The sequence below is a fragment of the Callorhinus ursinus genome, unplaced genomic scaffold (assembly GCF_003265705.2).
Source record: "Callorhinus ursinus isolate GAN/ISIS: 27379988/994484 unplaced genomic scaffold, GSC_fseal_2.0 scaffold2, whole genome shotgun sequence".
In the NCBI taxonomy this organism is placed as follows: Eukaryota; Metazoa; Chordata; class Mammalia; order Carnivora; family Otariidae; genus Callorhinus; species Callorhinus ursinus.
Window position 1 is genome coordinate 32,930,182 of NW_027397064.1, and position 15,515 is coordinate 32,945,696.

At 42.0% G+C, this 15,515-nt stretch overlaps 1 protein-coding gene across 1 annotated transcript in view; it reads right to left on the minus strand.

The window, feature by feature from the left end:
* Positions 1-15,515, minus strand: part of LOC112840452 (aldehyde oxidase 2-like) — an 80,483-nt gene that overhangs the window by 30,056 nt on the left and 34,912 nt on the right. The window contains 10 exon segments of the mRNA XM_073905512.1: positions 2,298-2,525; positions 4,797-4,860; positions 4,862-4,986; positions 5,177-5,263; positions 7,997-8,022; positions 8,025-8,087; positions 9,610-9,739; positions 10,848-10,972; positions 11,494-11,590; positions 14,534-14,656. Coding sequence (XP_073761613.1) covers positions 2,298-2,525; positions 4,797-4,860; positions 4,862-4,986; positions 5,177-5,263; positions 7,997-8,022; positions 8,025-8,087; positions 9,610-9,739; positions 10,848-10,972; positions 11,494-11,590; positions 14,534-14,656 — 1,068 coding nt within the window.

Consider the following 15,515-nt stretch of genomic DNA (forward strand, 5'->3'; position numbering starts at 1 on the left):
TGTGTGTGTGTGTGTGTGTGTGTGTGTGTGTGTGTGTGTGTGTGTGTGTAGCGAGGTAAGAAGTTGACTCCTGTGGATGATGGCAGAGAGTAGACTGTGGTTTAGGTGAGGGGCAGCCATCCAGGTGAGGGGAAGTGTTGTATAATGAAAAAATAAATATATGTTCTTTGTCCCTGATTTTTGGCACAGAGGCCCAAAAATCCTGGGAATTTACTGTCTTTTGTCTGCTGTTCAGATCATTCTTGGGAGAAGCCTAGACGGCTTCTAGGGGGTGGGAATTGTTGCCAGAAAAACCGAACATGAGGTTAGAGGGTTCCAGCTTTCAGCCCCACCCTCTGACCTTCAGGGAGGGGAGAGGGACTAGAGATTGAGTTCAATCACCAATGGCCAATGATTTAATCAACTGTGGCTATGTAATGAACCTTTCATAAAACCCACGAACAACAGGGTTCTGGGAGCTTCTGGGTTGGTGACCACAGCCAAAAGCTGGAGGAGAAGGGCGTGAAAGCCCTATTTGCCTCTCACATAACTTGCCCCATGCATGTCTACCATGTGGCTGTTCTTGGGTGGTATCTTTTATAACAAACTGGTCGTTATAGTAAGTAGAGTGATTTGCTGAGTTCTGTGAGTTGCTCTAGCAAATATCAAACCTAAGGGAGGTGGGTAGTGGAAACCCCTGAATTTGTAGTTGCTTGGGCAGAAGTGTGAATAGCTTGGGTAACCTACTTTTGCTGGTATCGGAAATGGAGGCAGTCTTGTGGGACTTAGCCCTTGATCTGTGGGGTCTGTGCTAACTCTGGGTAGTTAATGTCAGAATTGAATTGAACGGTTGCACACTCAGTTGGTGTTGGAGGATTGGTGCAGAAAAAACACAACATTTGGTGTCAGAGAAAAAAACCCACACAGGCAGATATCTAGAATAACTTATGCTCCAGCTGTTGAATTAGTCCAGGCCCGTAGGTGTAACAGTCAACCTGCCTGCACCTCTGTGTAGAACAGGCATGCTGGACCTGAACAGGAGTGTGACTCAGGAGACCGGGGAGTCTCATCCTATCTGCTGGAGGAGCCACAGCCCTGCGAGGACGTGCGTCTGAGATCTCCTGGGGAAGGGGTGTGGGCTGGCTTGGATAACTACACAGTGCCCCAGTAACCCTGCCAAGTGCTTTACATTTATTAGCTCGTTGAGTCCTCATCAATCCTAAGAGAAAGGATTATTATTCTCATTTTATAATTGAGGAAGCTGAGACTCAGAGAGGTTAAATAACTTGCTTAATATTACACAACTAGTAAGTGGCAGGGCCAAGGATTTCTTAGGTCCACCTGACTCCAGTTGCTTAGGGTTTGGGGGCAACTGCTTTACTCCCTAAGAAGGATTTCCCTGGACAGGGCAGCTTCTGTGGTGTGAGCACGCGTGTGTGTCTATTGGCTGCTGGTAGTTGGGTGTAAATGGGAAAATGCTTTCAATGGTATTATACGCACAGGGAGATCTAATGCATTTTAGATTTAGATTTAGATCTAATGCACATGAGACTTTTCCAGTTGCAGAGTCTCTGCTTCTGGTGGACAATAATGGGGAGGCAATACTATTTCCCTGTTTTGTAAACAGCTTTCCCAAATGGGACCCATTGGGATTGCTGGGAACACTTGTCTGTACCAGTCCTGTGTTATTTAATGGACTCATCTATTTGCACCTTTCCTCCTCCCTTCTGGATGGGGCCTCTGAGTGACTTGCCTCTTCCTTTTGCAATCTACCTGGAAGGATTTTTGGACCATGCACCCCTGTTTCCCCACTAGAATTGACACAGATTCCTGGGAGAGGTGGCTGGAAACAGCCAGCTTGTCAGGGCAACATGCAGTGACCCCTCTGCCTAGACTTTGGGGCACTGAGGAGAGCTGAGGGGTCTGGGGCACAGACCGGGAGAGGCCCACTCCCTGCCCAAGCCTTAACCTCTGGGATCAGAGAGCTCAGCATCCCAGGCCTTGTGGGCTTTCATTCCCTTTGGCATAGGGACGATTCAGGGTGGGGTGGGGTGGTGCTTGTGGTCACTGCTGCGTCCTGGCAGCCAGGCTTGCTGATGCCATTTTCTCACACTGAGACATTTTTTCTACTGCACTGTGTTGAACGAGCTTGTAGATGGGGGTGCTGCTCAGGAGAGTTCTTACATTGCTCCCAGGTGCTGGGGGGAGGGAGGGGCTCGGTGCTTGGGAAATGTGACCCTCTCCCAAAGACAACGTGAGCTGACAGGGCGAGAAGTGCATCTGATGTGAGGGTTATTCACCATGTAGAAAAGTCTTACCTGATGATAGCTTGTTGCAGCAAAGCCGACTGAAAACATCATGGGGATGATTGCCATGCCTTTCTTCTTCCAGTAATTCTTCTTGTTAAACTCTTCCACTTGCATTCTCCTGCTGTGAAAGGAAGACTTGTCCAGACACTCATTCCAACATCTGATCAGGGTCTCAGGGCTGAACGTTTGTTTGTAGATGGTTTTATCAACTGTTTTGTACATGTTTTTCTCCCTAATCTGAAATGGGTGAGAAATTGAGTTGATAGTTTATGGTAAGACAGAAACTGACTGCAAAAGAGAGACTTGAAAAGCTTCCCCATTAAAACACAAACTTTGGTGGAGAGAAGACAAGGTGCTGCTTCTTTCTTTGAACAGCATGTGGCTTTTGTAAAAATAATGGGAATTAGGGGTGCCTGGGTGGCTCAGTAGGTTAAGCATCTGCCTTCAGCTCGGGTCATGATCCCAGAGTCCTGGGATCAAGTCCCATGGCAGCTCCCTGCTCAACGGGGAGCCTGCTTCTCCCTCTGCCTCCGTCCCTCCCCTGCCCTTGCCCGATTGTGCTCTCTCTCTCTCAAATAAATAGATAAAATCTTAAAAAAAGATAACGGAAGTTATTTCTCATCTCTTCTTCAGTGTACCAATCAGGGTTTCTCCCTCCTCAAGTGGAGGGTAGCAGTAGTAACTGGTCCCTGGAGAGCAGCAGGATGGAGAGGCTGAGGGAAGCAGATACTCCTTCTTTCCTACAAGGTTCAGAGGATGAGGAAGAGCTGGTAGATTATATATAAAAGCAAGGGTTTATTGTCATAACTGAAGATTTGTTCTGCTACAGAGGAATAGCATAGCAGCTAGTAACAAATAGCAGATCTACTCTAAGCCTTCTGATTGCCTCTGGAATGTGTGGTCAAATCTTTTTAAAAATGTATTTGAATATGGGGTGTTGTATGTCCTGGAAGCCTGCAAGATTTGATAAAGAAGGAGAGCTCACTGAGATAAGCTCAGGAAGTCTTCATTCTCCCCATTTCGTTCTAGTAACATTAAATAATTATCATTATCAGCAGTAACATTGGAATAATACCATCCAGTTTATGGAAACAAATGTTTTAACAAGTGCTAACTCATTTGATTCTTGCAGGAACTCTGTGTGGTGAGTCATATCATCCTTGTTTCATAGATAAGGAAACTGAACCACAAAGAGGTTGCCTCTCCTTGCTGGAGCCGCTCCATTTGCCTGGATTACCTTCCTATTATCTGTGCCTATTATTCTTCAAGGCCTATCTTAAGTGTCATCTTCTTCAGAAAGTTCTTGCTGACTCTCCTCCCCGCAAGCCAAAGTGATGTCTTTCTCCCTTGTACTCATAGAACATTTTATGTGACTTCTCTAGGATAACTATGGTCTTCCTGGTACCATGTGTAGATGTTCGTTCTCCTGTGTGTAAGAAGTACCCTGACAATCACAAACCTGCTGGTCCTCTCTGTTGAACTTGGGGGCCAAGGGGTTCAAAGAGCAATATATTAAGTGTGGCTTCTGGAGCAGAGAAACTATGCTGGGGAAACAGGGAAAAGAAGTGTAAAAAGTAGGCTAGGGCCTAATTGAAATGTGTGAAGGCTAGAAAGCTGTTATTAATAATTATCTCAGTTGCCAGTGGCCTGCCTCTCTCTGGCCTAGCATCCTGTCTGTACTGTGCACCTTCCAGGATACTGTACAAAATAATATTTTTGGAGGGCATCTTTGGGCAGTATATCTCTCAAAAATTTTCAAGTGTACTGGCAATTCCACTTCTATAAATTTATCCTTCAGATATATACAATAGGGCAAAAATACATGTATATTTTGGTATATCTGTACCAAGATGTTTCTTGCAACATCATTTTAGTAGCCCAAAATGGGTAACAACATAAATGTGTATCTTAGTGGAGTGGCTAAATAAATTATGGTAAGTCCCTATTACATAATGCTATTCAGTTATGAAAAAGAATGAAGTGGATCATTCTATTGACACAGGAAGATAACCGTGGCCTACTATCAAGCAGAAAAAGTATGATATACTTATCATGGTCCCATTTTGGTAACTAATTCTCTATGTACACACACACACACACACACACACACATAATACATCAATGTTTACATATGTGTGTATGAATCTAGAGGCCTGGAGCAATAAGCATAGAATTCTTAACAATGGTTACCCTTGATCAGTAGGGTTGATGGGATGAGAAAGGGGACGTTCACTTTTTATTTTAATTCCCTCAATGTAGTTAGAATTTTAAAAAGAGCAATTATTTTTGTACAAATTAGAAAAAAGAAAGAAAGAAACAGAAAGTTGTTTGCATAAGGATGTAGGAAGCTAGCAGAAAGTCATTTCTTTCAGGTAGTACTTAATTTACCTCGAATTCTGAGCTGGGGCTAATTTGAGTGGTTCTTCTAGGGTCTTTCCTTGGGTAGCTAGTTCCCTACCTCATCTGATTCTTCACCAGCCTTGGTTACGACCTTGATTACAACCTTACCTTTTCTGGCAGAAGGCCACATTTGGCTGCCACAGCTGTGATGCAAGATTCTGTTATCAGAATCTTGTGGGAAGCCAAATCCACGAAAGGCTGTATTAGATGGTAGATTTGTCATGCATGCACGGCCCTGGAACCTGAGGTTGCGGATTTTATATGCATTTTCCAGCTTTAATATGAGAAATTCTGTTACCTAAAGTGAAAGGAGATATTAATATATATTGGACAATACTTTGTTTTTTTTTCTGTAAAAGTCAAGTACAGAGTCTAACTGCTTGTGGAACTTGGGTAAGTACTTGAAGAAACATGCTCCATAAAGACTCATCTAGAAATTCTGCATTCTATTCAGGATTAAAGATGGTGCTGGTTTCTGATGCACATACCAGCTCAGAGTCATCCAGCATGCATCCTCCATTAATGAAGCACTCAATATCCAGAGCTTTGATTCGCCCATTGTTCATGAATCCCACCTGTCACCTGTCACCAAATGAAGGACATGTTATGATCTGTTTAAGATTTACAAGCCAAGCTGAAGTCACAACCCAGCTCTAGGATTGGGCACGACTGAAGGCCGACTCTGCTCCCATTTGCTTGGTGGTGTGCCCTTCCTGGCCATCCCCTTTTTTTTGTTGCCTGGCTGACAAAGACCTTCTGACCTGAATTTTGTTGAGCCCTATTCTTTTGAGGCGTCATTTTCTGGCTTCACAATCAGTATGGAATTCCAAAGTCCTTGCTTGCCTCCTGGTGTATAATTGCTACCCTCTTCTTTATTCCTGGAAGAATCTCCTTCACTTTTTTTTTTTTAAGATTTTATTTATTTATTTGAAAGAGAGAGAGAGAGAGAGAGCTTGAGCACCAGTGGGGGGAGGGGCAGAGGGAGAGGGATAAGCAGACTCCCTGCTGAGCACGGAGCCCCATGGGAGGGCTCATTACGGGGGATCCATCCCAGGACCCTGAGATCATGACCTGAGCTGAAGTTAGATGCTTAACCGACTGAGCCACGCAGGTGCCCCAAGTCTCCTTCACTTTTTGCTAGTTTTCCTTCTAATTTAGTCTGTAGTTTCTCCCCCTTGTGGAAAAGTCTCTGGAATTCCAGACTGCATCTCGTTATGGGAAAGCCTTGGAAGCTGAGGCTGGGGAAGGGACATGAGAATGGCTGCTCTCATTTTAGGGGGCTGATGAAGTGCTTTGTGATTAAGGATGTAACAAATGTGAGCTAGTGCTACTGTTCTTATTGGGACTCAAATAAGCACCTTGCATTTTCCTGAAGTTGCCACTCCCCTCCCACCCACCTAGACCTGTTGGTCTGCACAGGCCAGATTGAAAATTTCCCACTTCCTGGTGTAATTCCACCAGAAAAGGATTGGCCCTGGTACCTTTGCCTTTTTGAGGTGCAACTATATGGCTATTATCATCTATGGAGATGTTGGATAACAAAGCAGAGCACTTAGCACGTGTAGAAAAATCCACAAATTCAGAATTTATGGTAATTTTGACAAATGTTAGTCTGAAGTTTACCTGTGACTTTCCATGAAGAAAGGACTGCTAAGCAAAACAGTATAATAAATAAGGTAGTAGAGAGAATTCTTAAACTGTTTATAAACTTTTCAAGAATTTCGGAAGAACCTATTTACACATAAACACCTATTATGCTAATTTACAAATAGCTCTGAATAACCCAGCAAAACTTGGTTAGCTAGGTTTGAATGAGGATCTCACCCTCTCTCTCTCTATATATATATACTCACACACATCTCTCTCACACCCACATCTTACTATATTGGAAGTAAAATTATATTTCTTTAAAAGTAAAATAAAATCTGGATTTTCTACAGTCTATTTCCCTCATTTTAATTATATTTTACATTACTATAATTACTAAAATATTTACAGTCTAGAACTTTCTTAATAAGGACTAGTACTAAAACAGCCTCATAATGCAATATAAATAAAGTCTGATTTATAACTCAGGCCAAAACCAAAGAACTCAACAACCACCATAACAAAACACACTGCCGTAATCCCAGAATGTGCCTCTACATTATTCTTGGTGCTAGAAGATAATAGTAGTTGTATTAATCTCTGTGCATTTGAAGGCAAATACAAAATTTAATGGCCGAGTGTGGTCCTTTTCTCCCAAATTATAAAAATTACTAATGTCAATGGAAGAAATACAATGGTGCTGTGGTATGGCTTTAGTAATCCAGGAAATATAACACTTTAGTAATCTAAGGCGATGATATCAGGTAGAATATCTAGCTATGTGTATGCTATAAGCAATTCCCAGATAAAACATCTTTGATATAGAAACATTACATTAGAACTATCCTAAAAACTCAGTCACAAATTTGAAAGGTACTATGGTTGTCAACTAGATGTTAACAGTATTTTTAATGGTGTTTATGCCATAGTTGTATAAAATGCAATGAGTGTGGTTTGAAAAAATATAAAATTATTTCATTAGTTAGTGGATTCTTTTTTTCCTATTTGCAAAGAACTTTTGTGACACTTTCATAACAACTTAGTGGAAACACTTGTAAAAATGATTTTGTAGTTACAATGGTAAAATTGTTTCCAAACATTTCAACTGCAAAATACTTTCTTTTTTTTTTTTTAAGATTTTATTTATTTATTTGAGAGAGTGAGAGAGAGAGAGAAAGAGAGAGAGAGAGTGTGCACGCGAACATGAGCAAGTCCGGGGCTGGGAGGGTGGGGAGGCGTTTAGAGGGAGGGGCAGGCAGAGGGAGAAGCAGACTCCCAGCTGAGCCAGGGAGCCCAATGCGGGGCTGGTCCCGGGACTCCAGGATCATGACCTGAGCTGAAGGCAGATGTTTAACCGACTGAGCCACCCTTTTGTGTAGGTGCCGCTACACAAAATATTTTTATAGTCAGGAAGTTTTGGTATAACAAGTTCTTGTAGCTTCTTTCATTTTTTTTGTCTTTGAGGAACCGCCAATGAAAATCTTATTCTTCAATAAATTTTATCATTTGAAATTGTGTTATCATTCAATTTCTTCATAATCTATACTAGATTTACTAAAAGTTCCTCATAAAATTTATGAGTATTCAGGTACACGGCATTTTCATTTAATATTTTAGGTAAGATTATTGTTTTTAGAATGTAGCAAAATCAAAATAATAAAAAATTATAAAACCACTCAGATAAAATGAGGTATTTTAATAATTTCATCTTTAATACTCACTTTATGTTTTCCAAATAATGGGTGCTTCCCCCTGTTGTTAGCATATCATCTTCACGACCAAGAACAAGACGAATGGGCTGACCAGTTCTAAAGAAAACAAATCTTAGATTCTCCACCCTTTCCACCCACCCATCCATCCATTCCCCTATTCCTCCATCTACCCATCTAGCATCCGCCCACCCATTTATTCATCCCTCATTTAACTATCTACCCTCCCATCCATCTATCTACCTTTCTACCCATCCATCCTACATCCATTAGCCCACCCATTTATCCAGCCATTCATTTAACCATCCATTCCCTGAGTGCATACAGTGAGCTGGGCACTGATCCGAATTAACATGTGACCAAATTACTACTGTTGCTGTAGCCTATAACTCAATGGTTGGAGATCTAGCTAAAGCGATTAATGTCACATGCCAGTTAACTTGTGTTCTTTTTTTTTTTTTAAGATTTTATTTATTTATTTGTCAGAGAGAGAGAAACAGCACAAGCAGCGGGGGTAGCAGGCAGAGGGAGAAGCAGGCTCCCCGCTGAGCAGGGACCCCGATGTGGAACTTGATCCCAGGACCCTGGGATCATGACCTGAGCTGAAGGCAGACACTTAACCGACTGAGCCACCCACGCGTCCCTAACTTGAGTTCTTATGGCTTCAGAGTTGCTGTTAACCCAGATCCAGCCATTTTGCATATCCCCACCACTAGTTACAAAAGAGAAAGAGAGCAAATAGATAAATGCAAACTTAACAACACAACTGCAAAAACAAGGCCAAGTACTTGTCCTTAGCCTGCTGGGTTAGCATCTTCATTTCTACCCATGAATGCTACTCTGTTGGAAGAACTGGAGATGGGATTCAGATCTTGTGATTTTCCACCTCTCATTGCAGAACAAGACACACATCTGTGTGCTTTGGGAGCTAGCTCTGAACTACACAGAATTTGTCAAAGGAAGCAGGACCTTTGAACATTGTGGGCTGACTGGGGGGCTGACAGTACTTTGTTACTACCAAGAAACAGTCGTAGAAAATGAACAAGGATCTGAAAAGCCAGCAACTGGAATAGCATAAACAGCAAAAGAGCAAACTTTCTGGTTGAGGTTAGCCCAGGAACTTTCTTTGAGGATGTCATTTATCATTAAACCAACATTGAATAGCCAGCCCTTCCCAGGTGCAGAGAGGCAGAGGGTGGGAGCCTTTCTTTCCTCACTCCACCCTGTCTGCAGCTAGAGTAGGAAGGAAAAGTGGGGGAGGACCCACCCTCTTGGTGTTCCACTTGGGTAGGATACTTGTCCCACCCCTAAATGGGTCACCTTCCTTGAAACTCAAGGACAGGGCAGCCTCAGCCTTGGAACTATTTAACTAATAATATCACTTTTCCTTTTTATAGCAAATTAGCCTATTTGAAGTCCTGTGTACATTTGACTTTTCAAATAACTCTAGGAGGGTGGGTACTCTATCTATAATTATAAAGAAAAAGAGACAGGAGCCTGAATTGCCCAAGGACACTCAGGTGGTTGTGACAGCAATCCAAGTGACCCTCAGTGACTCACTGATTTACCCTTAGCTCTGTACATTTTATACCCTCCTATATCCCCAAGTGCACTTACCTGATAGTGCGCGCCCACAGCTGCAATAGCTCCAAATACGGCTGGTCTTCCTATGTTCCCGCCAAAACCTCCACCCACCCTTTTGACGTGACAGGTGATCCTATTGATGGGGATGTTTAAAGTAGAGGACACTGTTTTCTGTAAAAGTTAGATAATGGAAGTTTTCCAAGAAATGGCAAAGAAGGCTTTTGTTTTCTGAAACAACATCATAGCAATATTCATCCATACCTACTATCAGAAAAACAACAACAAAAAAAACTAAGATAGTCTAAATCTGTCTTGCAGAGCTCTATTGAGTTCATAAACATTGTTAATCTTATAGAACAGCCTTTCCAGCAGAAAAATGGTATCTTCCAGAAGGGAAACTGTCTGAGTCCTAGATTCCTGTCAGAAGCTGGAATCATAGCCAAATGCCTAGACCTGAAGTCCCAACAAGGTGAAAAATCAGCAAACTCAGGACAACTTGCTAAAGAAGATGTTTGCAGCTAAACCCTAGGGCACTTTGCAACTGGGAAATGAAAATGTGCCACAAAGTGATGTGTTCACTCCGAAGGTTATCTGTAATGATTATTTTAGAGGAAAAACCACGTACAGATATTATTTAGTGTTGTTATTCAATCATAGAGCTCATTTAAGCATGCTGCAAATGAATGCACTCTTTTTTTTTTTTAAGATTTTATTCCTTTATTTGAGAGAGAGAGAATGAGAGAAAAAGTACGAGAGGGGGGAGGGTCAGAGGGAGAAGCAGACTCCCCGCTGAGCGGGGAGCCCCATGCAGGACTCGATCCAGGGACTCCAGGATCATGACCTGAGCCGAAGGCAGTCGCTTAACCAACTGAGCCACCCAGGCGCCCATGAATGCACTCTTTAAATCTCAAGTGACTGTGGCTGTTCTTTTTTTAAAATTTGACTTAATTTAATTTATTTAATTTTAATTCCAGTATAGTTAGCATGCATATTATATTAGTTTCAGGTGTAAAATATGGTGAGTCAATAATTCTCTACATTATTCAGTGCTCATCATGATAAATGTACTCTTAATCCCCTTCACCTTGACTGTTCTTTTATTTACTTGACAAGACCAGACAAAATAAAAGGGTTCTGGTATCTTAGCTGCTCCACTGGGGTCTAGTACCTGGACATCAAGTTTCTACAGGTAAAATGGTTGCCAACTGTGAGGCTGTGGGGATCAAAGGCCATGACGGAATTAGGAATTTGGGAAGGTAAAGGCGATCCTGGGCCTTACCTGCACATGGGCTGGATCCTGTGTTGACACATAAATGTCCAGTTCTTCGTCCTCTGCCTTCGGAATAACAAGCACTCTTTGTGTTTCCATGTAAAAATGTTACTGTCCTCCAACATGGACCTCTCCTGTTAAGTGCAAGATAGGGAAATTCTTGTTAAGTGCAAGAAAGGGAAATACTTGAAAGTCTGTGCTAGTTGGAAACTACTATGTTGAGGAATTCAGAAGCAAGTAAGATGTGGACTGACCAGTCTGGATTTGTTCAGACCAAGGAACTGATGGATCAGGCATTTGTCCTGTGGCAACTGAGGGCAATCTGTTTCTGAGACTACAGTTTTAGATAACAAGTTCAAAGTGTCTGGTTCTATTCCTCTGTCCTTTACTAATCAAAGTCCTAGGGATTTTTCTTCTATATATTCTGTTGCTCCCAACACCCCACCTCTAAAGGCAACACACACACACACACACTCTCTATCTCTCTCTCTCACACGCACACACACACAATCTGAGAGGAAGAGCTATAAGAGAAATTTGGCAAAGTTCTGAGTCTTTAGAGGATACCCTTTCTGAGAGGAAGTCACATGTTCTCAATATCCGCTTTGGAATAGAAATCGTGCAAAGATTCTATTAAATGTCCTGAGCCACTTACCTTCAATAATTTGATCAACTTTTTCAAATGCCTCCTCAACGTTTCCTTGTTCAAGTCTTTTTTCAGGGCATAGGAATGAGTTGTGCCTTATGGCATCCTAAATGATAGGAAAAAAACACACAAGCCAATTAAAATTTTTTTTTTCTTCCAATGGCATTTTTTTTTTCTTAATCAAAGGCCAGGAAACTCCCTAAAATAGCCACGAAAGGAACCATCAAGCAAGGAAGTACTAGAGTAGTGGGCTCGTGGTAGAGATGAGATGGATGTCAGAAGGATGTCTTCTAGACTGCAGGGAAAACCAACAAGAAGGATTAGGGAAATGTGAAGAATTGAGATCTTGGGATGCTGTGATGGTCCAGGATGATAAACACTCATTTCTCATCTTCAGTGTGGATGTCCAGGGAACAGGTGATAGGTCTAACCGCAGTACGGGTGAGGTTCTAGGCCCTCCCTCTTTATCCTCTCCTTGAAGAAAAATACTTGTGTAAGACTTAGGTAGCTCACGTACAAGAACCTCTAACTGAGGGATCTAAAGAACTGAGCCAAGTTGAGGGAGAAGACTCAAGTCCTAACACATCTCTGGGCAAGAAAGCCCAATAGACATTGCAGGAAGTTTGTTCATTTCTTTGGGTATTTGGCATATCTCATAAGGGCCTTTCTAGCCCTTTCTTCTATGTTTTCTTTCTGACAATAGTGTGAACTGACTACATGTGAAGACTGGAAGCCATCCCACTCTGAGGCTTTGTGGATTCACCTATTAACAGCTGATCCTTGCTGAGCCTCTTGGCCCAACGTGATTTTCCATACTTCAGAATGGCACCTGTTTCCTGCATTCTTTCTCTCCAATAGCCTTAGAGTTCATCATCTATCTTGCTCATTATGATAATGATAATGAGAGCAGCCAATATTTACTGAGTGCTCGCTTTGTTCAAGCACTGCACAATACACAGCATATGTACATGCATTCTCACATTAATTCCATTATCATCTCTGTTTTCCAGATGCAGAGACTGGGCTTAGAAAGGTTAAATGCCTTTCTTAAAGTCATGCTGCAAATAAGAGATGGAGGCAGCGTTCAAGCCCCAGCTTAGCTTTCAGAAGCCTCTTGCCTGGTGAAGAACACTTGATTTCTTAAAGCAGCAGAAAATGTGTACCAGATAGTGGACTTTTTCATTTTCTTCTACACCAAGATCTCACTGAGCCACCCGAGTTCATGTGAAAGTATGTTTATTGCCATACTGGAAATGCATCATGAGATCATATAATCTTGTTGTAATATGTGCTTTATTTAGTGAGGATTGAGTATGTGCCAGGCACTGTGCTAAGTGTTTTCCATGTATTAACTCATTTAGTCCCGTAACAGCTTGAAGAGGTAGGTATTATTATTATCTCCATTTTACAGGTGAAGAAACCATGACACCTTAACTCACTGAAGGTGACAGGGTTAGTCAGGTGCACATCCAGGGTTCAAACCTAGCAGTTTGGTTCTAGAACTTGTGCTGTTAGCCACTACCCTCCACTGCCTCTCACATATACAGCACTGAAATGAAGGAATGGATGGATGGGTGAATAAGTGTTGGTATGTCTGACTATTTTGTTACCTACTTTCGTTCACAAAAGAAATTTTTAGCTGACTCTGGACAGTCCCATTCTGAGAGAACTCTAGATCTCTAACCATTCTGAATCCCAGGATATTTCATGGTTTTTCTTCTGGGTGCCATTTCCTCCTTGAGAAAATGGGATTAGAACTGAGATTTCAAAAACTGATATTAGAACCCTAGTACAACCCAGGGATGGAGAGTGAGCCAAGAAAAAGGGTCTGGACTTCTTGCAAACTTGGCAAAATGGGAATTTGGAACAGAATTGATTTGGTTTAGAAAGATCAAGAAATATGCCCTTTTTAACACTTTGAATATTGATCAAGTTGTACCTTTTAGGCACATTTTAAAAATGTCAAGTGGTTCACTGGGGCCTTTGAAAAAATTCTATTTTCTGTCACAAGTGCACAAATAAGAAAGCTTTTCTCAGCTCGGTTACTCTGAACTTGCCCTTCATTGAGTTAGAACCTGCAAATCCCAGTCTATATCAGAATTTCCTATTCTAACTTCATTCTTTCTGCTTTGGAAATAGCATTTGTATTCCATCAGCCAGACCCAAAAATAAGAGTGGAAATTTCTGTGGAATTCTATCATGAAACTCACTCTGTTTTTTTGGGGCCCCACCTTGAAAACATGATCGTTCTCAATATCCATTCTCATCATCTTACCCAATTTTTAGTGGATATGTAGTCACCTAGCATAAAGTCTACATTACCCAGCTCCCCTTGCATGTAGGTGTGGCATCTGACTAGGTGTTAACCAATGAGATATGGGAAGTGTCCTTAAAGGGAGGGGACATGCCCTTCTTCATCATCTCATTCTCTCTGCTGTCTGGAATGTGGACTTAATGGCCAAAGCTTCAGCAGCCATTGTGGACCAAAGTATGACGTGGAGTATAGAGACCATGCATGATGCAGCAACTAGATAGGAGGAGCCCAGATCCCTGAAACATAAAACCCCACATAAGCCCCGGACTGACTTCTTCTAGATTTTTTTGAATGTGAGAGAGAAAGAAACTTCAATTCTTGGTGTGTTTTTTCCCCCCTCATTTCTTAGAGCCAAAGCTAATTTTAATTCATACAAGTAATACCTTCTAGAGAAAGCTGATTTTTCCAGAATGAATCAGTGACAAGAAAAAGTTAGAATTAGTCTTGCATTAAGAAATTTACAAAGGTGGGGGCGCCTGGGTGGCTCAGTCGGCTAAGTGTCTGCCTTTGGCTCAGGTCCTGATCTCGGGGTCCTGGGATTGAGCCCCGTATCAGGCTCCCTGCTCAGTGGGGAGCCTGCTTCTCCCTTTCCCTCTGCCCCTCCCCCTGCACATGCTCTCTCCTTCCCTCTCTCTCTCAAATGAATAAATAAAATCTTTAAGAAAATAAAAAAATTTACAAAGGTGCTTTTGATTCTACAACCTTACAGGAAAGAAACCTTCCTCCCCTGCTTACGTTGATGGTGAAGATTACTGGCTCCAGATCTTCATAGGTGATCTTTATCTTTTCAGTTGCACCCTTTGCCTGTACATCTGTCTCTGCAACCACAGCACAGATGATGCGGCCCACGCAAAGCACCTGTGGAAAGTACATGCATGAAGCAGGTAGAAAAATATCTGTAGAAATAGGCTTACTCAACAGTGGCTGGTGTCTTATTTATTCTTGTTTAGCAATAATAACCATACTGGAGGTCATATTCAACCACATGTGCTTGGCTAAGAAAATTAATTAAAAAATAATTTAAATAATACAGATGATTCCACTGGCCATTTTATTAAATGAATGTCAGCCCCAGAGTGGATGTGAGATTGGCTGTGACCGGAATCTGTTGTGTCTTCTGTCAAGCCTGGCTCACACGTGTCATCTTCATGGTATGAGTTATCATTGTAGAATTTAAAGAGAAGGAAAAGTGTTTTTTGTACAGTGTGGTTCCTGTTACGAACTACACTACGTCCCCTCCTTCTTCCCAAACTCCTATGTTGAAGCTCTAACCTCCAATGTGATGTTATTTGGAGACAGGGCTTTTAAAGGGGTAATTAAACTTAAGTGAGGTCATCAGGGCGGAGCTCTAACCCAGTAGGACTGATGTTCTTAAAAGAATAGGAAGCTACCAGGGAGGCTCATCCACAGACAGGAGGTCGTGTGGGGACTCACTGAGAGAATGACTACCCGCAAAGCAAGAAGAGAGGCCTCGGGAGGAACCAAACCTGCCAACACCTTGATCTTGGTTGATCAGCCACCAGAACTGTGAGAAAATAAGTTTCAGCTTTGTTAAAGTGACCCAGGCTGTGGTATTTTGTTATGGTCTCCTGAGCAGATAATGGAGCTCTTAAGTAACAGCTGACCTCTTCCTCTGGAGTGCAACCAAAAGAACAGTGATTCGTTTCATGGCTGGAGAAACAGTCTGTGTGACTCATTGAGACTTGACAGTACTAGC